The sequence below is a fragment of the Palaemon carinicauda genome, chromosome 5, assembly GCF_036898095.1.
Source record: "Palaemon carinicauda isolate YSFRI2023 chromosome 5, ASM3689809v2, whole genome shotgun sequence".
NCBI lineage: Eukaryota > Metazoa > Arthropoda > Malacostraca > Decapoda > Palaemonidae > Palaemon > Palaemon carinicauda.
This window is the reverse complement of record NC_090729.1, coordinates 142332202-142357010: the sequence shown is the minus strand read 5'-3', so window position 1 is coordinate 142357010 and position 24809 is coordinate 142332202. Positions and strand designations below refer to the sequence as shown.

Here is a 24809-nt window from a genome sequence, read left to right as displayed (position 1 = left end):
TTGTGTACATGGATAGATTGGGCAGGTGTGCGCTTGTTAAAGGGGCCTCATTTAGGTGGTGAGAGTCTATTCATATTAGCAATGACAGCTGTTCATTTAAAACGATAGAGAGAGAGAGAGAGAGAGAGAGAGAGAGAGAGAGAGAGAGAGAGAGAGAGAGAGGAGAGAGAGAGAGAGAGAGTTGTGCCAATGCTCAGATGTGCAGGAAGTGCCCGGATATTCACGAGACATTGTTTACTGCATGTGTTTTTTTTTGTGTTTATGTAAATGCAATTATTACATTTACGATTATTTAGTCGAGGTTATCTAACAGAGAATTATTTTCAACGTAAGTGATGTATTTGTACATAGACGTGCACAAAATTTCAAAATTCCTTGTTTGTGTAATCTCTCTCTCTCTCTCTCTCTCTCTCTCTCTCTCTCTCTCTCTCTCTCCTCTCTCTCTCTCTCTCTCTCTCTCTATATATATATATATATATATATATATATATATATGACCCCCACTCAACTGAATATTGATTCAGAAATTATCCTTTAATAGAACCCCAGAAAACTAGCATTAAACCATTGCGTAAGAAACACCCTTTCCATATATTATTATTTTGCCACACGTGTCCATTTAAAATTTAGGTTATAATTCAGTGCAAGTTACCCCATTTGCCATATAGAATATATCACAAAACACTATTTCAAAGTTATTTTCATAAGCTCGGTGGCAATGTCAGTCAGAGAAAACTCTCCGAGATGTGGTCGTCTTTTTATAATGTTTTTCTATTTCTGCAAGATTGCCTCCGGTACCCCGAGTTGCTTATTCGATCTTTCGAGAAAATGACTACTTGCATATAGGGAGGACATCCTTTGTTACATACTCATGTAATCAACTATAAATGAACTATTGTGATGGTCCATCTCTCTCTCTCTCTCTCCTCTCCTCTCTCTCTCTCTCTCTCTCTCTCAAGAAAATCATCGGGAGAAGCACTCTGCTCAGCTAACTTTGCAACTCTTGCGAGTCAGCCATCCACTATGCGTCAGTCATTGTTATCAGGTTTATTTTATTTTTACATAATATTTTGGGCATCAGTTGGTATGACAGCTTCTCTATTCGTCTAGAGGGCTGGAACAGTAGGTCTCTCTCTCTCTCTCTCTCTCTCTCTCTCTCTCTCTCTCTCTCTCTCTCTCTCTCTTTACGAGTCTTCTGTATAACTCTATCAAGCGACTGATGTTATGGGGGGTTTCCTCCACATTGTTACATCCAACATCCTTGATTCAGAGTTGCAAGAGGAAGGTAGCAGGGATCGAACTTATTTAAGATATGTGTGAGGGTGTGAGCGCCCACTCATTCATTTTAGTTATATTTTACTGTTTCTTGAACTTGGACTATTAGGTGCACCATTTTCCTGTTTTTATTAGTTTTCAAACGTTAACTTCCGCAATTTAGATGTGCATATTCTCGCCCTTTTACTATTAAAGTCACTTATAAGTTTTGAAAGAAACATAATCATTAGTAATGGGCCATTATTCCTGGCAATTAATATTATTCACGTTAGAGCACCAAGAATTTACACATTGCATCTCGAATTATTTTTACGACGTCGCTTACTCTCACATTACTTGTGGACATCTTTTCAGGCTGATTGCGTCAAGATTAGTTTTAAAAGTAACGATCGTGTTCCCCTTTTCTTTATAAGTAAAAAAGGTCGTTTGTTTTCCACGTAGCTTGCCAAGGACTTAAATTTATCGTGGCTCCACAAACACTGCATGCGAGGCGAAAGTATGTGGCCCAATACTTACTGCTTTTAAACTTTATAAGCGTATTTATTTATGTAAGCTTGTAACCCATTTGCGATGGACGATGCTGAAATACCTGTTTAATGTCTGTGTCTACGACATATGGAACATATAGCGAAAAACCAAAGATATTATTGGGCTGAATCTCCTCTTTCCAAAAATGTCTATACAACCAGGTGTTTTTCGGCTCAACATAAACCTCATTCTCTTTTCTGGCATTAGATATAAATTTCTCTCTCTCTCTCTCTCTCTCTCTCTCTCTCTCTCCTCTCTCTCTCTCTCTCTCTCTCTCTCTCTCTCTCTACAAGATATTACACTAACGTGATTCATTTTATAGCTCAACTTCAGATGTAACATTATGCGCCTTTGGAATACAGTATTATTGTTTTGAATTTCTAAAAGATTTAAAATTTTATGTTATCTGAAACCTACGGTTGCTTCGAATAATCAATTCTTTACTGATGTTAATACTTTTTAATTTCGATTACGAAAAGTATCGGTCTGCAAACTCTAAAGGCTATTACTAGTTGAGGATTTCACGTTACTCTGAGAACAAGGGGGATTATATCATAGCCATTACTTGGACGTCTTGAGCTTTAATGTATGTTATCTGAGCAACGATTGGTTAATTGACCAACGTTGCTATGTGAATTTATTATTATTATTATTATCATTATGATCATTATTATTATTATTATAAGAAGGAGAATACCAGCACAATGAGTCAAGCTCGACTCTTACAGAGCTGGCTACCATTGAAGATAATTAAGGGTGGGGACGTTGAATAACTGAAGCTTCACAGTAGTTGAAATATTCGAACAGGGTAGAGGTTTGGTTATTTAGAAAGAATGAACGATGATTAGGTGAAGAATGTATGATTCCGAGAAAAAAAAAAAACCTGGATGATGGAGCAGAAAATGTGTTGGAAAGAAGGAGCTGTAGTATTCAGGAAAAGCAAGAGCGAGTATGGTAAAAGTGGGGGAGTTTAATACAATGTTTATAAGCCTTCTGTGTAATTGAATGAAGTGATCAATAGAATTTTTCAGCAAAATGGCTTCATACTCACTCTCTCTCATGCGGTTAGTGTAAATAGCGTATTGGTAACGACTCAAAAATTATATGTCAATTGTTTTACAGTGTGAAACAAAAAACTTAAGAATTCTAAAATTCAATACAGAATATACAGATATTTTAGGCCTAACCTAACATGTTTTTTTCGGTACCAAATCAAATATATTCAGTGACTCGTGTGAATATTACATTAAAGTTTATTACTCAATAGTTGAAATTAACTTTACATTTTTATAGGATATGATTCCCAAAAGCAAATGCAACGAATAAAGGAAATTAACATTAGCTATGTTATCTTTAGCCTTTGTTTATTGTAGCTGATGTCTATTACTAATTAATCGGGATGGATTAACTTGTTGCACAACGTTTGCGCAATTAACTTTTCATTGGATGCCTTAATATCACACAAGCCCGGTCACGCGATGAACGGGTGCTTGTTTCTTTTTCTTTTATTAACCCAGCAGAATCGATACAATTAATATTCATTGTGTGATAGGAATAGCTGTATTACCGTCAGTCTATATATATGAAAAATTAGGTTTTTCGCCCATTGGTTTTACAGAAAAGCGTTTCAGATTCACAAAGTCTGTAGATGATTTTGAAAATTAAATAACGACTGTATAAATATGGTAACCCAAAACGCTTCAAATAAAAACACTTCCCAAAGCAAAATGAACCCTTTATTTTCACAAGAGGATGAGTGTGGGTAAGGATTATGAGGCTTAGGGGCTGCATCGATGAGGGGGTATAGGACCTCCCAATGAGAAGGGAACTCTGGAAAAAAAAATGGAAATGGATGCGGTAGATGATTTCGCCAAGATGAGAAGGGGAAAGGAGAAGGTTGGTAAAGTGTGCAGCGTCTGCTTTTGTTTCAGCGTTTACATTTCTTCGTTAAAACGGAAATGCGAATGATGTGCCTCGAAAGTTACCCGTTGCAGACATACAATGCGAATTTTTTTTTTCTATAAAACGTGCGTGAAGCTTTGTGTTTATGTTCGTTTCGCCTTGATAAAACGAAAACAAAATCGCGTGGATAGGTTTTTTGCAGAATAAGTATAGAAAGTTAAAGTTTGGTAGGAATTTGGCATTGGGTTCAGTTTCAAAGTTGCTTTTTGGCTTCATCCGGGCCTGGCGTAGGCGTGCCAAGTTACTTGAGAAAGGTGGCAATGTTCTCTTGGGTATTTAGGAAAAAAAAACCACATTTGAAATCGATCAATTGAAAATTTTACACAAAATCTAAGATTTCCCGTTTTTATATTGATTTGGATGGTCGTATTCTATAGCAATCCTCAGGGCGCCATTCAAAATAGATACTAATTTCCTTTCTCATTTTGTTAATTTACTTATATTAGACAAATTAAAGGTTAAAGATGAGATGCAGTTTTGTAACATTAATATTTACACCTATATCCTCAGTATAATTTTGTGAAGAATTTTGCTCTACTTATCACTAATGTTAAAACAAAGCTTTTTCGTTCTTTTGATAATACAACATCTGTTACGTACAGGGATAATTAAAGGAGTTAATTCACTTTTACCAACGCATCAGACTTTTATAACACTGCCATTGAAATTCTCTCTCTCTCTCTCTCTCTCTCTCTCTCTCTCTTCTCTCTCTCCTCTCTCTCTCTCTCTCTCCTCTCTCTCTCTCTCTCTCTCATATATATATATATATATATATATATGTATATATATATATATATATATATATATATATATATATATATATATATATATAATATATATATATATGAGCATTTTCTGAGGTCAAGACGAAAGGCGTGAGGATAGCAACCTTACCACTAGGCACTTGCTGGGATACTAGAACACTGAACTTTTCTGGGACAACCCATATCAAGGAAAAAGGTTTGTGTATAAACTATAATATATATATATATATATATATATATATTATATATATATATATATATATATATACACATAATATATATATATACTGTATATATATTCATACTTTTCCCCTTGATATGGGTTGTCCCAGAAAAGTTCAGTGTTCTAGTATCCCAGCAAGTGCCTAGTGGTAAGGTTGCTATCCTCACGCCTTTCGTCTTGACCTCAGAAAATGCTGATGACAATTCCCAGTTAGGCGAACTTGAGAGGGATAACTTGGTATCGAACACTGTCAGAGAAATTTGCTGCTAAAGTACTGAATCACATATATTTTATTTACATGTTGAGTGATAAGGAAATACATAATTTAAAGTATGGCGAAATTTTTGATAAAACGGAAAATGGTTCAATATCATCAAAGTGCAGATTTGCTTGGCTTTTCAAGTCTTGGCACTCTAAAAAGAGAACCTCAAATAGTTTTCGTTAAATTAATTTTCTATTTAAAAGTTCATAAGTATTTCTTTTATTAAAGCAGATTAAAAAAAGCATAGGTCTTCACAAATGTCGCGCACTCCAGGCCTTATTGTTTCATGCCGCAGTCGTTGTTTGCGTGGAAAAGTTTGCATTGTCAAGAAATAAGAAAATAAATCCTGTGTGGCAACTCATTACTCAAACTTTCTCTAAACTTTGTTGCAAGAATTTGCTGTAAATCATTTTTTTCTTCGCATTAAAACTTCAATTTCATTATAGAAGTTGAATTTTTGCTCCACAGGAAGTTTTCATTCTCTTTCCATCTTTTCCAGGCTTTTATTGGCATGTTTCAGATAGAATTATTGTCGGTCCTAAAATACATTCGCTTGTTTATTCTTCCAGATGTTATTATTGTTATTATTATCATTATTATTGTTTTTATTATTATTATTATTATTATTATTATTATTAGCCAAGCTACAACCCTAGTTGGAAAAGCAAGATGCTATAAGCACAAGGGCTCCAACATGGAAAAATAGCCCAGTGAGGAAAGGAAACAAGAAAATAAATAAAACGATATAAGAAGTAGATTGTTCTAGGTACTAGGTTCCTAAAATAGATTGTTTTAGGTACTAAATCCCTAAAAACGATTATTATTTTCATGTTACTTTCAATAGGATTCCGTCAAAGAAAGCTTGACTTCAGTCATTTGAAAGTACAGTGCTTTCGATGACAAGTCAGTCTGTAGCTGCAAGTAGTTATGCAGACGATTCCCCATCGATTGGGGATTGACGACCACCATCCCTATATTTCACCAGATCCATCTCCCTCTTCCGATTCCAGCGAAACAATCAATTAGTGGGGTTCGCCATTCTTTCTCACTGTCTCCCCAACTCTGGACCGGATTTTGTGGGGAGGGGAGAGGGTGGAGTGAGAAGGGGTGTAGGGGTGACGTCGTAGGTCCAATCATGATTAGGGCTGCGATAGACATGATGGTGAAAGTGCTTAATTAGCCTTGAGGAAAAAGGATGAAGGATTTGGTGCTAATGTAGCTTGGTTTATGTGAAGAATCTCTCTCTCTCTCTCTCTCTCTCTCTCTCTCTCTCTCTCTCTCTCTCTCTCTCACTTTTTCAGACTGTTCACTATGCTAGTTACATAAAAAGTCGTCAGTCTTCTGTTCAAGCAATAGTTATCCAGGTATTTCCATGATACTATTTGAAACAATATTCAAAACTTAATCTTGCAACAAATAAAAAGCTACTATATTTGCATTCATATCAACATGGAGTGAAGAAACACATACACAAACACACACACACACACACATATACACACACACACTATATATATATATATATATATATATATATATATATATATATATATATATATATATATATATATATATATATATATATAGTGTGTGTGTGTGTGTATACATACACACACTATTAATCCAGACATTCAACTTCCCTCTGCCTTTGTAAACTACTAGACCATGGCTACAGGAATGTTAATTGTGTTGTCTATATTTTTCTTCACAGGGGACCTCTTGCGGTAGGTATATTTCTTTGTAAAAATGTGCAATTAAAGTCGGTGCCATCTGTTTCTCTCTCTTCCTTCTAGGTAAACAACAACATTCATTCTTTTCCCTGTAATCGTTTTTCTTTTGCAATTCTAAGAAACCCTCGAAAGACGCCAAGGTTGTGTGTTTGTCGATTATTTGTTTATTTGTAGCTTTTAGGAAAACAAAGTAAATGGGAGAGTTTAGCCTCTTCCCTCTAAGCCTTGATAGGTATCGAACTATTTCCGATTGGATTCCACTGCTTGCTAGTGGGCTCTGGAAGCACTAGGTTGGAAGCAAGGACCCATTCCGTTCTGTTAGGCTGAACGGATGTAGGGTAAAGAATAGACTTTTATCTGTGACCCCAGGCAAAATCGTTCGTGGAATTTCCTGGTTTCACCGATCATCAGCTTGCATTGTTATTACGAAGTGCGTGTTCCCTAGACTCACTCTCTCTCTCTCTCTCTCTCTCTCTCTCTCTCTCTCTCTCTCTCTCTCTCTCTCTCTCTCTCAACATTAGTACGATTCTCTGATCAATTACTGAAGTTGTAAGCATCCAAGTTCTTTTGATCACGATTAATTATATTCTGTAGACGGATGTTAGTATAACGAAGGTTACTAAAACAGGAAAATATTGTTAAAACTTTCTAAAAACGAGGGAGGAGAAAGAGAAACAATTCTAATGATAAGTCCCGTAAATACTGATCATCATATTGTTTGACAGGTGTAATAAAGAATGTTGTCTTTATTACATCTGTGCTAAAATGATGGAAATTCTCTCTCTCTCTCTCTCTCTCTCTCTCTCTCTCTCTCTCTCTCTCTCTCTCTCTCTCTCTATATATATATATATATATATATATATATATATATATATATATATATATATATATATATATATATATATATATATATGCCCTTATTTTCTTAGAACTCATTGCATATAAGAGGTTTCTAGTTAAACGTTAGTGATGTCGATGTCACGTTTCCAGTTGCAAGCATCGTCTCTCCCTCCTCCTATCATTTCCCTCTCCCCCCTCCAGTCATCATCACCACAAGCTTCAGGGCCTCCCTCAAGAGTGGGAAAACTGACCACGAGTGTCTGGTTTCTTTGCCCGAAGGCTCCCCGAGAACACGATTTGGAATATTAGATTTTTTTTTCAAAAATATATTTTTTTTTGCTCTCTTTCTCTCTCTCTCTCAACTCGTACATATGAGCAAATTGTCATATTTGACTTTACCCTGATTGAATGAGTTATGCTTGTTTAATGAGAATTTACCTCACAATAAGATATTTGTGTTTTTATGTATTTCTAAGCGTCATTTTATATAAAGAAGAAGAGTTGTGGTGGCGGAGCACAAGGAATGGAGGAAAAAACCTTCACTTTGTAAGAGGAAATGATGCCTTTCAGCGGTGCTTGTGTGCCTGTGTTCGCTTCGTTGTGAGTGTTAGTGAAGAGGAGAAATTCTAATGACTTGCGTGTCCTCAAAAAGAAATATATAATGGACCAGTGATAGATAAATTTTGTGAAATCTTAAAAATGATAGTTCTGCTCATGTTGACATATTATGAAATATTTGATGCCTCGAGCAATCATGAAATACATTTGGGAACTATGAGCAATCAAGGCCAATAGAATAACTCTTGGCCTTGTGAGCAATGGCGGAGTGCTTTCTCGTCATCAGCTATTAATTGGTCAAGTTTCATGAATATCAGAAAGATTGTGAAATTTTACCCAAGGGACTGTGCCAGTTGATAAAGCAGTGAGAGAGAGAGAGAGAGAGAGAGAGAGAGAGAGAGAGAGAGAGAGAGAGAGAGAGAGAGAGAGGAGTGGAGTCGATTTTAGGTGTAATTAGGAATCGATTGGCCATAGGAGGATCTCTGCTCTTAAGCAAGGCTTCATCAGGCTGTCTTCTTATTCCTCATCTCCTTTTTCATCTCCAGAATAATACTTCTCGAAATATAACATAATTTTATTCTTGTCGGTTCGGGTTTGATATATTTACCAGTGCTAGAATTTGATTAGATCGATTTCAGGTGAGAAGCATTATTCTCTCTCTTTTCGTGTCATGTCGGTCAGAACATTTTTAGGATTGATATAAAATTCATAGGAATTAGCTTTTCTTCTTCTTTTACATCCTCGGGCATTTCGCAAGGAACAAGTTTTCGCCCACGCCTGCTGCTAAATCCAAGATGCGTGACAAGAAATTATTAAAATATATTTCAAGGCCATCATTCTCTAATATGCAGACCGTACTGCGCCGTTTAAATTCGACTGATACGGAAACTGCCACGTAGAGTCTAGAGAGACGGTCATTGAACACCTGTGGAACCGAGTTAAAGACGGAGCCGAGTGCGAAATGGTGATATCGCTTCCACATGATTTAATTGAGGCAATATTTAAAAATTTGCAGCTGCTGAGAGGGAAGTTTATCGACACTAAGAATGCGAAATACTCAAATATCCGAGAATTACTGGCAAAATTTAGAAGAAATAACTACCTTACTTGCGTGTTTTTGTTTGGTTTATATGTATGGGAAAGTAAGAGATAGACTAAATATAGTACTATTGACTTGGTACTTGGTCATATTCCTTAGAACAGCTGCGTCTTCTTTCATTTCTTCTAGAGAAAGGTCATTACATTTCGAGTATATCATAAATATTAAGGGTTCCTTTCGACTAGGGCGTCTCGGCTTCCTGGATCTCCAACGCCATTTCGCGCCCCAAGGGTCTTGGTTACGACAACAGCGGGGAGAATTTCGTTATACATACTCGGCTATATACAGAATACAGTGTTAGTCACAGTACTTGTAGAACATAACGACGTCTTATTCATTTTCCTAATCGAGTAGTTGAATCGGTAGAATTTTAGAAGTTCAAACTTCCAGCAAATGTTTTTATATTGAACAGGCTGACATAAGTCATTTTAGTTTATATTTGAAAGATTGTTTTAATATTGTTACTGGTCTTAACATTTTATTTTAATTGTTTATTACTTTTCATATAGTTTACTTTATTTCCTTTCCTCATTGGGCTACATTTCCCTGTCAGCGGCCTTCGGCTTATAGCATCCTGCTTTTCCAACTAGGGTTGTAACTTAGCTGGTAATAATAATAATAATAATTTTCTCTCTCTCTCTCTCTCTCTCTCTCTCTCTCTCTCTCTCTCTCTCTCTCTCTCTCTCTATATATATATATATATATATATATATATATATATATATATATATATATATATATATATATATATATATATTGCGTTTGTGTAAATATACAGTATGTATATACGTATATTAATAACTTACTATCAACGTAAGTTTCTATTTATTCTGAGTGAGGGAGAGAAAAAATCCGGAGCACCAATTTTGGGACAAGTGTGAACAACTGGAATGAAAAGACTGTATAACAGTTAGGATATTTTCATAATCTCTTTATCGACATGACCAACTGTATTTTAAAGGTTAGATTTTTCCTTTTGAAATGAATTCGTAACCAATGATTTCCTTGCGAGCCTTATCACACCTATTCGTTCATCGTGATTTCGTGATAATGTCCTATAAAAGAAAAAGGCTGGAATCTGGGGTTTAGAAACGTTAGCATACCAGTGACCTACGTCTGTCTGGAAAGATTACTGCTGCATTCTAGACGAGATGCTGCTGCTTAAGCAGCTCATGTTACGGATGAGTCGTGTGAAGCTGCTTATAAGGTCATGAGGTGGTTTCCCTTTGTTATCTGCTTCTTTTTTCATAAAAGATATCCCCATTCTATAAGGACCTTCGAGTTAACGATTATGATCGTCATTCCTACATAATACCCCATTGGTCACTGAAACTCGCCCTTGTAGTTTTAGTGGCTCATTCAACATGCAGTTCCGATCAAGTTACTCTTCATGTATTAACCCCTAAAACGAGCCAGATTCACAACTTCACACAAAAAGTAGATGAGTTTGTGCTGTTATATCTTCAAACAACCAGGTTCAGGTTCTTCTCAAGAGCTGGGGCCGAAGTATTTCCTTGCCCGAGGCATCCACAACATGGCGTTCGTCTTCCCTTGGCCATGACACTTGCCTCTACTGACCCCTTCATCCTCACCATGTTCTTACTTTGCCAAGATTTTGGTCCGTATTATCTAGTGTTAAGTTACTTTTGGGGACCCGGTACCAAAGTGCTATCATATAAATTATAAATAATAGTATTAATTCTATAAGATCAAGATCAAAGTTTCATCTTAGTCAAGAATTCATATTTTTGAAGAAATCCTTCGTATTATAGCCACTTGCCCTGTGAATTTTTAAAGGTATAACGTTCGAAGACCAGTTCTATTGACTGGAACATGAGGTATTCAGTATATTCTCAGTAATTTCGACTTATGTCCTTAAGTCTTGTCTTCTCCTTGAGAGACTGGATGTGCGTGTTTAGATTGCGGCCTTGGTCAGGGGGCATTATTGAACATCTGGCATCATCTCTCTCTCTCTCTCTCTCTCTCTCTCTCTCTCTCTCTCTCTCTGAGTGTGTGCGCGCGTTTGTATTATCTCCGTGATCTTCAGTAACAGCAAGACGTGCCATTGCGTTACCAAATAGTCTTATTGATCTCATCTTTTGAAAACACACACAGACCTTTGCAGTATTCGAAGATTATGAGGCCATATTGGCATACGGATTCTGTAGGGTGCAAGGGGGAAAAAAACGAGAGCTGCTGAACCGATACTCTGAAAAGAGGATCGGGATTTAGACGCTTTTATACTGCAACTTCGGAAATTCTTGTTTTGAGTTTTGATCTCCTTTAGGTTTCTACAGTATACCACTTTTATAGAGACTGAGGCAAAAATTGGGTGCAAAAGAGTATTCGTTGCGTCTTCAAAACCAGTCTGTTTCAATGAGGAAATATCATGACTGGATACTTATCTATATGTTACACCGGTCAACTGTAATTCACATAATTCGCTTTGTAACACATCGCATTCGTATGTTATAAATCTAATGAACTCGAACATACCTTTTACTTGATCATAAAAACCTTTCTGCAGAAAAAAAAAAAGTGACGAAGATTGACAGAACATCCAGAAAAAAACATCATGCGCTGAAATGGAACTAAATTTATACTAATCAATATAAAACAACCCGAACTTGTCACTGAAGTTCATAAGATATAGAGTCCAATCGTGAAAAAATTAAACTATCTGAAAAGGGATTTATCATAAAAAAAATCAATAGATAATTAAGTAAAAGATAAACGAATACTTAAAAGTTGCCGATGAAAGTAACACGATTGAATATCATGATATAACTAAATTACATAATTCCTCTCAAGTAGCATTGCAGCCTCCATTAATCGTTGCCAATAGGCTATTAGCATTTGAATCTATGCCGTTTCTATCCCCAATTATTCCTTACAATGTTGTTAAAAAGTATAAGTTGAATATCGAACAATGTAATACTAACATCCTTTGTAGCCTTCAGTTATTAATACATTACTGTGGCACCCGCTGTCGACAGGGACGCAAGTACGAGAGCCTCAAACAATATACAGTACAGTATGGGGTTTTCTTGAAAGAACTTTGTGACTGTTGTATAGAGGTGACATTTCAAGGCATTCAGAAATGACGTGTTCGTAGTGATATAAATGTCACGGCCTTTCCATTCTTTTTAATTGAACGAGAACATAGGAAAGATTAAGGTTACCAACAGTACACTTTCCAGCTTTCGTGCAAATGTTATTTCCAGCTTTCGTGCAAATGTTATTTGTTTCTCTACTATTAAATTTGACACTTTTATAACCTGTAATGCTGCACTGCCAAAGATTTTGCATTTTGTACTACTACCTTTCCTTATGGGTTTCATTATGACCCTCTGACGCTTGTACATGACCACTAAAGTTTGTTGCGAGTTTCCTAATTGTACACGTAAATTACTGGCCTTCTGATGCATTTCATTGTCTGGTAATTAAATATAACGACTTCAGCCGTGACTGTTCTCATGCACGTAGGGATGATACTAAACTTTCGTGGCAATTATAGCAGAGTGGGAAAAAAGTCTCCCTGGTCAGTTTTTCCTCATGGCAATTACAGCAGAAGTGCGAACAAAGTCTCCCTGGACAGTTTTTCCTTTTCCAAGTCGCATCCATTTTGCCCAACATACCCCTTCCCAAGTTCCCCACCTGCATGCACATTCATCCACCCGGCGCAAGGGGTTTCAAACGACGGACTGAGATCGGCATCACCAACAATAATGAGTCACTTGGTTTCCTGCACGCTATAAGTCGATCGTGTTCTTATCCATTTGGCCGCTACTTTTGTGAGTGTGATATCATATCTAGTTTGTTTTCGGTACTCTCTCTCTCTCTCTCTCTCTCTCTCTCTCTCTCTCTCTCTCTCTCTCTCTCTCTCTCTCTCTCTCTCTCTCTCTCGTTCTTACACCTTATACTGCCTGTTATCCAATCAGTCAAAGAAATAAATAAATTCACCTCAATGCTATTTACCTTATTACTGTCATCATGATTGTCTTTCTCATACCTCCCTGGCCATTGTTTTATGTAAGGCCGGACGTTGCACACCTGTGTGATGGCAGTTCATATCTTCAACGGTGAGAATGTATGGTGGAAGATATGAAAAGGATTCCTTTGATGCAGCGGGTTGAAAACTAAATCGGTGACCAGAAGGTTAAGACGAGCTTTGTCAAAAGGAAGAAAAGAACGAAAAGTTAGAGGGAAGGTAGGTCAGTAGGGGAGAGATACATCTCTGGTTGGCAGGTAAGAAAGGAAAAAAAAAAAAAAAGTCAGGTAACTGAGGTAGTGGTCGGAGGAGGAGGATAGGTTAAGCTAAGAAGACATAGAAAGGGAAGATGATCACAGACTCCGAGAGAGAGAGAGAGAGAGAGAGAGAGAGAGAGAGAGAGAGAGAGAGAGAGAGAGAGAGGAGGTTGGCAATTCACCGGTGCTTAAGGTGAGGAGGATGGAGGAGAGTTGGGCAAGATCTAAGGATTGGTTGAGGCCCTGCCGCAGCTAGGAATGTAGGAAGAGGCAGGAGCCTGGCCCAGAAGGTGCTGGAAGGCCTGTAGATGGCCTCGGGAGGGGATGACCCCTGGGGTGAAGCGTTTTTACCCAGTGAGTCATCTTGATGTAGAAGAGGAAAGAGACGAGTAACTTTGTAAAGAAGCGCCTACTGGAAGTCGGAATCGTATGCAAGTGTACAAATGTTTCACGTGTGCAATTCTTTGACATAAATCGTATCTTTACGAAATACTGCAATTTTTAACTAATCAAACATTTAGATTCGAAAATACAGTATATCGATACCCGAGACTGAATAAGCTACAAATTCCAACCGTGTCTATTGAGATTAAAATGAAATACACGTAAATTCACAGAACCTATAAGAGCTATGTAACGTAAAGGTTATGCTATTGTTTGATTGCTTTCAGGTTTCAAATACTAGAATACGACATTTAAAAAAAAAAAATCTACCGGTATTCGAGAATTTAGGACACCATCATAGTCTGCTGAAGATTATACGTATGAGTGTACACACACAATTATATGATATATATATATATATATATATATATATATATATATATATATATATATATATATATATATATATATATATATATATATATATATAATTATGTGTGTGTTTTTATACGTAGTCAATATTGTCATTTGCGGAAAATTATGTATGGCAGGCAATGAGTACTAATATTCGATGTTATGTTATAATAAATGGTATGATAAATGTGGCTATTAAAAGCGAAAAGAACTTTCACCGATAGAGCTAGCCAACATGTATTTAGCACTTAATGACGCTTTTTCCATTGGCATTCACAAGTGTCGCCCTTCAAGCGACATACCGCGTTCATTAAGGAACTTGCTTTCCACTTATCGATACGGTATTCACACTGTATGGGTGCAGTGGCATGCCATGATAACTGCGCTTGTTGTTGCTAGTTAATTAAAGCTTAGCTGCTAGGTGAGGGTGCGTGGTATTAAAGAATTCGATGTATTCACTGCGTTGTATTTTATTGGTTCTGACTCATTCTTTTGTCATTTTCACCCTACCCTCTTTCGTAATGAAGTGCACTCCCGTAGATCTGCTTAGCTGCATATGTCACATGTACAAGGTTGTTGTTTTAATTTTTTTCTTTTTATTTAGTTATAAGCAATTGTCTTTATGTTTGAACTTGCAGCGAATGTTTTCATGTTCAACATGCTGGCATGTCTCTCTTTGTATATTATATGTGACAGATCTATTTCAACGTTGTTACTGATCTCAAAATATTTTATATTTTATTTATCACTTCTCATGTAATTCATTTCTATATTCCCTTTCTACACTGTTATTTTTCCCTGTTGGAACCCCCGGGTTTATAGCATCTTGCTTTTTCAACTAGTATTGTAGTTTAGCTAGTAATGATGATAATAATAATAATAATAATAATAATAATAATAATAATAATAATAAAATTAATGTTAGTACTGTGATTGTTTGTATTTGTATGACGCAAAAGCTCTAGGTAAATCACCACTATGTTGCAAGTGGAATGGAGGTCGTTATCTGCCTGGGGGCTCTTGGATAGCAATCATTTTAGTTCGAAGGTTGGTCAGTTTCCATAAAATTCAATCCGTCTTGGTCTTCTAGCTATTTTTATATTGCACAAACATTCTTGCGTCAGTGTTTAATAGCTTATTTTTTTTTCTGTTTTACCGATGGAACATATTAATTTTTAGATTGCAGGAATTGACATTTCTTTTCTTTATACCATAAGAATACATACCTGTCATAATATAAATATTCAACCTACTTTTGAAAATATCACAATATTGTGTTAAAATGCATTTTTTTAAGGTTGCCTTTAGAGAAATGAGCGGAAACTTTGCATTTTGAGTTGTTTTACGTTTTTATAGTTTATATATGACAGATCTAATTTAATGTTGTTACTCTTTTTAAAAAATTTTATATTGATTGTACTTCTCTTGTAGTTTATTCATTTCCCTGTTTCCTTTCCGCACTGGGATATTTTTCCCTGTTGGAGCCTCTGGGCATCCTGCTTTTCCAAGTAGGGTTGTAGCTTAGCTTATAATAATAATAATAATAATAATAATAATAATAATAATAATAATATCGTTTGCTCCCTTTACCATGCAAGGATAAAATCGATTAAGAAACATCTCATTAGAAAGAGCTTGCACAGAATTATTATTCCTAACAAGATGCAAAGCGATGGGTGTAAAATGACACTCCTACAGGAACCACGTATCTTACAGGATATGATAAAATATGTTAAGCTTCCAAACAGTGACCACAAAATAAATAAGCAAACTAATAACCGGTTTTACGGTTGAATAAACTTCAAAGGTACTTGTATGTAGTGAAATGATCCAAAATCAAAAGTAAAGGGAAAGGCAAGTCAGTTATATTTAAAGGCTAAAAGAAAAACGCGTATCTCACGGGAGTTAGGGGCATAAGACCAGCCCAGATCACTCTCGAGGTAGCCTCGTTGCGCATAACCAGCACAGAAAAGCCATGAAAGGGTCGTGCAGAAATAAAGATGACCACTATACGATAATATCAACAAAATTATGGAAGCAGCAGGATTAGGGACAATTCAAGTACACAAGCAGATACACAGCACTTCTTATAGTACATATGGTGCTAATTTTCATATCTTATATCATTTACGATTTGTCACTCGTATTTTCGGATCTTAGGCTTTGCATGCGTGTATGATACGGCTCTTTGCGTCTTAATATTATTACCAATTAAACTGCAACCCTAGTTGAAAATGCAAAAGGCTATTCTCCAAAGGGCTCAAACAGGTAAAGAATCCCAGTACGGAAAAGGATTGGAGAAATAATGAATAAGCTTGTCTAACACTCGCACTACGTTTGAATTCCAACAGATTCAGCTATATGATTGCGGATATCATTCCCCAATTTGGTCACAGCTAGAATAAAACTTTTAGAATATGTGGTAGTATTGATCCTTATGATAGAAAATGCAAGGCTGTTATATTTCATTACATACCCCATTACTACATGGTAGATGATATACTCTGAGATGATCTGAATTCAAAGGACGGTTAAAATTATGACAAATTTCTAATTTATTGTTCATTTGTACGGTATCTATTTTTTTTCATATAGATTTCAAACAATAAAATACTTAAAGTCTGGTTTCTTGGTTTTGCAGTAATACGAAGATGAAATTCTGGCAGCTGTTCCTCATCTCCATGCTTGCCATGGCCGCCATGGTTCAAGCCCAAGAGCAGCCTCCAGAAGATGTCGAACCCGAAGAAAACGGTGATGACGAAGGACACGCAGAACCCGAGGCTGAACCTGCTGCTGAGGATGGTGCTGGAGACGAAGACGATGGCGCCGCTGAGCCAGAGCCCGAAGGAACTGATGAACCACAAGAAGGTATGGAAGGAAGGACTGGGAGAATTTGCAGTTATGGGCGTGATTGATTTTTACGTCGCTAAGGCAGATCCAGTCTTTCAGAATAATGCATTGCTTACTTCTTTTTTTTTTTTTAAATGTGTCTAGCTTGACATTAGTAGGGATCTAGAAATTACGTTCTTTCCTTACACAATACTTCTACATCACCTTGCTTAAATTTATAATTGTCTGCTTCATGTTAAAATATAAAAAATACAGTACATGCTTCAAAATTCATAAGGCCTTATTCCTTTAATTATGACGCACAATTCAAAAGCAACAAATTAACCCATTATATGTAAATACAATATGAAAACGAAGTAGAAGCAGTTTATTAAAAACTTCCTTCTTCTCAGGCACCGCTAAGTGGAAAGTTAAACTTTTAATTTATCTAAATCTTGTTTCTCCTTATAATTTAAAGCCTTAGCATTAATGTAATTTCCTCGACACAAATTTGATAAATTTTTAAGGAAGTTTGCATTCACTGCCAGTTGTGGATGAATTATTTTGCCAAGGATGACGGTCCAGAGATCTATATTTTCCAGAACCATCTTAAAATGATTCTAAAGATGTTCTTGAGCACATTACCACTGGCGGGTAGCTTGAAAGGAAAGGTAGTGTAGTGCTTTACCAAAATTATTGTAAAACTATTTGTAGTATGATGATTACATTGCACACTAGTACGTTTGTGATTTGAAATGTAGGACACAAACTCACACACGAGTAGGCGTTTTGTACATGCTGGGTGTATTGTACTGTACTGTTTGTCTTGTCTTTTAACCGGGTCCAATTAATTTAAAATGTTCAACTTGAATTTAAACCTTTCACTATACCTATTTTTTGTAGCCTCTCCTCCTGACACAGGCTTGCATTAAATTTTTTAATTTAGCATCAGAGTTGTCATCATTAACGCTTTGTGTCTACCCGTTATCAAGTTTTGGTCTTGTGTTATCGTTTTCCCCTTGTCTATAAGGCTTTCGGGATTGTAATTCCAGCAGGTAAAGGATTAAGTACACTTAAATGAAGTACCGTAGACAGCATTACTAATACTTTACAGTTGATGCTGGAAATGGAGATGATGAACAATCGGCGGTACAAGAGAATCATCCTGATCATATTAATGAAGTAGAAACAAAAGCAGTAGAGATGGAGGAAGTTATTGGTGAGTGGGTAGTTGTTGAAGCATGAGATGAGATGACTAGCAGGAAAGTTGCAATGCAAAGGTTCCATTGCCAAGGTTGGAAGTACGGTATACTAACGCTTTGTTGAATTGCATCACAGTACGGTTATAGATCTTTGCATGCAATATACAATTCAGTATCAGGTACCATTATATTATATATCTGCATGACAGTAAAATTGCGATGATGTATTTTAACACTTATTTTCATCAAGTTGCATGAATGAACTGTGTAATTAGTGTGACTGACTGTTCCATGAGACAGTAAAGACTGTCGTGTAATTTGAATTAGTTTTCAAGATTTTTTTTTCTTAAAGTTTGTCACAACTACTAGGATAAAAAGATACTTTTCATATGAAAAGTTACAAAATATGTCAAAATTGTTAGTTGGTATTGGCCATGGCCACTATATAACAGTGAATTTTATGCTAATACACTATTAATAGAAATGAGATCAATAATGGATAAGTTTATAAAGTTTACTATTCTTTATGTACTAGAAAGGTAAGTATTTAGTTTAATTTAGTCAGTCAATACTTTTGTTTTATTTAGTTTAATTTAGTCAGTCAATACTTTTGTTTTATTTAGTTTAATTTAGTCAGTCAATACTTTTGTTTTATTTAGTTTAATTTAGTCAGTCAATACTTTTGTTTATGTGCATTTTGGCTTTGAGTTCATTGACAAAAATATTTCCATCTTCAACAATGGATTATGATGTATTGTATATACAGTACAAGGAGATGCTGATTGAAAGTTTCATGTAGTAGAATAAGGACTCAAGCTGTTGTGTACGAGCCCAAACAGATTTTTATCTTGACTAAATTACTTAATTCGCTGGTAAGGGAGTCGACCATGAGGACACCTATATAGCATGAATAGATTCTAAATGCTATAACTAGACCTTAAATAGAGCACAGATACAGGTTGAAGTGAATATATGCTAAGCTTTTGTATTTTTCCATTAAAATGATTTATGCGCTTGATGCATTAATACTTTATGAAAAGAAATTTGCTTATGCAAACGAAGTTGATACCAGTGAAGCTGGGATAAGGACATGCATGGCCAATGTTTGAGGTTGTAATACATTTTGTTGATCTGGTTTCAGGAGAGAGTTCTACTACTGTCAATAACACTGGTAAGATGGTTAGAGTAAGAGGTGTTGTTGTTAGATTAGATTGTGCTTCACTTGCTTTTCATAGATCAATAGTCAAGGGCCGCTGACATTCATTAACATTTCCCATTTTCTGCTTGATCATATTTGGAGATAAGCAAAGATTACAGCATCTCATAAAGACATACATGTGTCAAATGAAGATTTAAATGCAGGTAAGTAAAGAAAATTAAACATTATAAAGCCCGATTACGATGAGATAATATTACCAGTTAGGTAATTGTGAAGATTGGACGTTCGTGTTTGGAAAATCGACTAAGATGTCAAAAATAGATGGTTTGGACATGTTATGAGGCGGGATGAGGAGGAGATATTAGTGAGGATGGTAGAAGATATGCAATTGTAGTACGAAATATAGTGAGAAGACCCAAAAAAACCATAGAAAAGTCTTGTAGATTATCTAAATCAGAATAGAGGGAACTTAATACCCAACTAATTCCATAAGGAGAAAAAGGATATACATATATATATATATATATATATATATATATATATATATATATATATATACTGTATATAATTGATATTTTACGCACTATGAGGCACCCATAATCAACACTAAAGCTTCATTTGTTTTTAAGTTTATCTCCAATTAAAATTAACATTAATTGCATTGCTCAACTAAAGGAATTGTTGATTTGTGTTCTTCTCATGGACATTCTCTTTGTAGTAAGATGTCTGGATAAACCTCCATCACTGTCGAGTTGGATTTCTTTTTAATCAATAATCGGACATTCCTACAGTATAAACGAATGCTGTCTCTTTGATCCACTTCATACATAACAGACTCTCTGTCTCTCTCTTTCTCTCTCTCACACACACACACACACACAAAATCATAGATTTATTATTTTTTCTGTTGTAAGGATTTGCTGCATTTTAATTTGTTGACTTGTGTAAACAAAACAGTTAGGGATTAAGAGGAAATTTGTCATTTCATATTTTATAAGGTCGTCCAGACCCTATTTGAATCATCATAGAATTGCTGTAATTGAATGAAGCTGAAAGATGTCCGTAACACGTCTTCCCCATTGATGTAGCTCCAATTTTTCTCCAGCGTAGTTTTACACAATTCTTTACCCATGAAGTAAAAATTAATTTTCTGTTAATTCGTATGACCACTTTAGAGTACCCAGTTGTTTGTGTTGTCATTTCATATTCCTGAAGTTGACAGTATTCCTGTCAGTGGCCCTTGGAAGATCCCGCAGTTTGATAAGAAATTAGTTAATAAACATTGCCCTTACCAAGAAATCTTTGTAGAATATGCTTCAAATGCTTTTTCATTTTATCGCAGTGCTTATTATGACGTCATGCACAGCCGGCCGAAAGGAAGGCAGCTATTTGTTCATGTTTGGCCTGCAAGGATTTTATGCTCGTTATTAAGCCATTTTTACTGGTACTCTTGTAGATTTAGAGTGTAGAGTCGTTGCTATAGAACTTCCCTTATTTTCAGAAAAAGGCGAATAAGTAAAGTAATGGTGTTGTTATTTCTTTCTGTACGTGCCTTCTGTGTTGGTTCTTAGATGTAATGTCACTACTTTATTCCTATTTCATGTCTCAATTGATAAAAGGAGTTTTCCTTTTGACTATATTTAGAAACATTATCCAGTATGCTAGCTATTATTTTGCTTAATATGGTAAAACAATTATATAAAAAAATAATTGGAATGCTTAATTTTGACCTATATTCAAAAGAAACATATCTTCTCATTTAATTCATAAACTTTAAAATTGTTTGTAATAATTTTAATTAAAAAATATAAATGTGATGACTTTGATGTCGAGTTTTATACCTAGACAGTTTTGACAAAGTTTTAGAGATATGTAGAATTTTGATTAACGCAACTTCGAAGATTTTAGTTGTATTATCTCCAATGCATATATTGTCATTAAGTCTCTATGCATGGAGTTTATTTGTATGGATTAGAACATATAATTCTTGTGTTGCTACATAATGGTGCATAATTAAACAGTCGAAGAATGTGTGTCAGAATGCGAAGTGCATGACTTCATTTTATTTAGTTTTATAGTAGAAAAGTAAAATTGGCTGACAAAATGTTAGATGGTATAAAATATGTTTCCCGTGCAGGTAAATTTGTACTTTGCGTGGAAGACTTCAAGCTCCGGGCTTTAGAATATAAATAATTTAATGTTACAGAAACGGTTGGATAATATTTTAAAATTTTCCTGATGAAAAATATAGTTTTACGTCGTTTTAATGCACGTTGTTTTACTTTCAGAATCTTCCAAAACCGCTGGCCTGGAGAGCGACAGTGGAGCCACTTCCGCCTGCTTCTCTTTCTCCACTGTGATTTTATCCACTCTTGTTGCATTGAAATTTGCTCACTGAGTATTGATAACATTTGATTTGAAGAGCATTTAATGGCCTTACATGTACTGTAGTCTTATTGGTGTATATATATATATTAAAACAACTAGTAGAAACTTGAAGTACAGTACAAAAGTTTAGTGGTTTTAAACTAAACTTTTGATGGAGTCTTTATCTGTTTGATGGGCCATTATTATAATTTTTCCCTAAATCGGTGTGCTGCTTTCAATCTCGAGCCTCAATATACGCATACACAGGAAGTTCATTATTTCATGAGGCCAATTCTTCAATAGATCACCAAAACTTTATGAGCACACCTGAAAAGAATATACTGTATACCTGGAGAGTGCACACAAGTGTTAAAGCTAATTCCCAAAGCTGAGTTCTCTCTTTTTTTTTTCCTGTAAGAATGTTTTTTACCTTTATGTGAACAGAAATGGATTAAAATTTAACAACAATTCTATAGGTCTTTATTGTTCAACACAGTTCCATGAGTAAGAATGGGACGCCTCAGTTAACAAATTGCATTTATTTCCATCCAGGGCTTAGTGTATATACTGATCAACTAGATAAATAGATTAATCATATATTTAAAAACCACTGATAAATATTATCAGTATCTAATGAGATCAAGTATGACCTAAGACCTTCAAATCTTCATTAATTCTAAAATAAAAATTGCAGATTATAGTCCTTGCCCTAGGAATCCATTTGTACTTTTATATAAGTCATATGTGTGCTGAATAAATAAAAATTATCAATAGCATTAATATACATCCTGCTGTATGTATTAGATGTAGTTGCTAGTGTGAATGAGCTTTGTTACATTATCTAGCTATGTGGTCAATCCTTGCTGCTTATGCATATCAGTGTTACTTCAGAAATTTCCTAAAAAAATATTTGTTAATGATAGATCTTAATTTATTCAAATTGATATACCGTATAATAATTACTCAACTGTTTCATTTGAATGTGATAAAAAAGACTGTGCTACCAACATTCCCTATACAAACATCCTAGGACTAGTGTACTTTAATACACAGTGTGTAAATGTTAGCCTAGATATTTTCCGTATGTATTTACTGAAGTCTTTACTCTTTAATACACGTAAGTTAGAAGTTTTTGTTTTACTCATCCTTTTGCGAAAAAAAATCCAAAATGTAAATATGTATCAATGATATTTGGCTGAATTCTGGCCTTACACCAAATGGGAATAGAATATTTTTTTTTCTATTTGCAAAGACTAACTCGTATACAGCAAGTTTTGTTTTCTCTCAGAGATACTACTAAATGACAGGATTATTTGTACCTGTACACAACTGTAGATGAATTGACATCCATCCCTGTCGCTACCTTTACTGAAGGTTACAAAGATTATAGTGTAAGTGAACCACTGGACTGTGATATAGATGATACTAGATAGCATAGCTGTGCCCGAATATTCAAGTGTTCTTTAAAAACAAAATGGAAAATATAAATAGGTAATTTACAAATATTCAACACCATATTAGTGCTACACCTAATAAACAGATCAAATTGACCAGATTCATTAATATAACACAAGACAATGTCACCAGGATTACCAAGAGAGCAAAGAAAACAAAATGTGCGATCGGCCCAATACCAATATATGAAGTAACTAGAGAATGAAACTTCTCTAGTCTAGCTGATATAATTACGAGAATAGCAAATTCAAGCATCGATGAGTGTAAGTTTGGCAAATCAGAGAAAATGGCTGTATTTTAGTTACACCAGTTCTGAAAAGTGCTCTAAATATTCAGAAATTAAGTTCGTATACACCCATCTCGAATCTATCCTTTATTTTAAAAAATGCTAGAATACCTAATTCTTGAACAACTAATTAGTCCCTTAGAAGAAATAGAAGCTTTGCCAGACAAACCAGTCTGCTTACAGAAAATCATACTCTACGGAGACAGCTATTTGTTGTATTGTAAATGATGTATGAAAATAGATGTGGTATTTTAATATTGCTCGACCGTAGTGCTACTTTTGATACAGTTGTGCAAGAACTGCTACTAAATCATCTACAGTCCATCGGTATTGAAGGTCAAGCTTTTGAATACCTAAGACTACTTGGTTGACAGAAATTACGGTGCAAATTGGAAACTTATTTATCATAAGAACCATTAAACAGAGGGGTACCTCAGAGGAGAGTACTGGACCTAATCTTATTTTATATCGATACTACTGGTTGTCGTAAATACTTCAAAGGCATGGAGTGAAGTTCAAACTCTTTGCAGATGATACACAATTTTACTTCTCCATAAATGATATACAGACAACATTACTGAAACTCTAAACCGAATTCTTGCCAGTGTTAGGGAATGGATGACAATCATACAACTAAAATTAAATGAAAATAAAACTGAGTGCATGGTGGATGAATAGACTGATTGATTATGAGTTATCTGGCATCCTGTGGTTGGATAGAAAAACTGAGTAAAGAAATATGGGTGATATCCAAATAAACAGAAATAACAACTTTGTCCCGATATCTAGTCAAGTCCATGAACTAGGCGTACCTCTTGACTGTAATTTGTCTTACCATCTCCAAATAAATAATACAGTAAAAACGGCAGTATCATCTTAGAAACATTGCTTTAATAATGTACCTGGATGAACATCCTGTAAAGAAACTTGTGATAAACTGTGTTATTACCAGGATTGACTACTGTAACTCCATTTACTACACTTTCACAAAAGTGCAACTAAGAAATCACAAAAAAATAATAAACAGGAGCAAGACTGATAAAAGGTGTCTCGTCCCCCAGAAAGTATCACTCCTACACTAACTGCTGATTTACGCTGACTGCCTATCAAACCAAGAATCGAGTTTAAAATATGTACAATAAACCATCAAGTTATCAGAATCAGCCGTCCAAAATATCTAAGAAAATTGCTACATATTGTGCCGCCAACAAATCGTGTTCACAC

General features: G+C 35.3%; 1 protein-coding gene across 5 annotated transcripts in view; it reads left to right on the top strand.

The window, feature by feature from the left end:
- The window catches only part of LOC137641524 (neurofilament light polypeptide-like), a 110563-nt gene extending 87591 nt beyond the window's left edge, over positions 1-22972 (top strand). For 4 of the 5 annotated variants that reach the window (XM_068374159.1, XM_068374160.1, XM_068374161.1 and 1 more), the window contains exons 2-4: positions 16929-17155; positions 18231-18335; positions 21766-22972. In XM_068374159.1, the coding sequence (XP_068230260.1) occupies positions 16939-17155; positions 18231-18335; positions 21766-21875 (432 nt within the window). In that variant the 5' untranslated portion in view covers positions 16929-16938 and the 3' untranslated portion in view covers positions 21876-22972. Of the gene's footprint in view, positions 1-16928; positions 17156-18230; positions 18336-19459; positions 19490-21765 lie in introns of all 5 variants that reach the window. The other variant, XM_068374162.1, reaches the window with a different exon arrangement.
- Positions 22973-24809: the final 1837 nt, after the last annotated feature.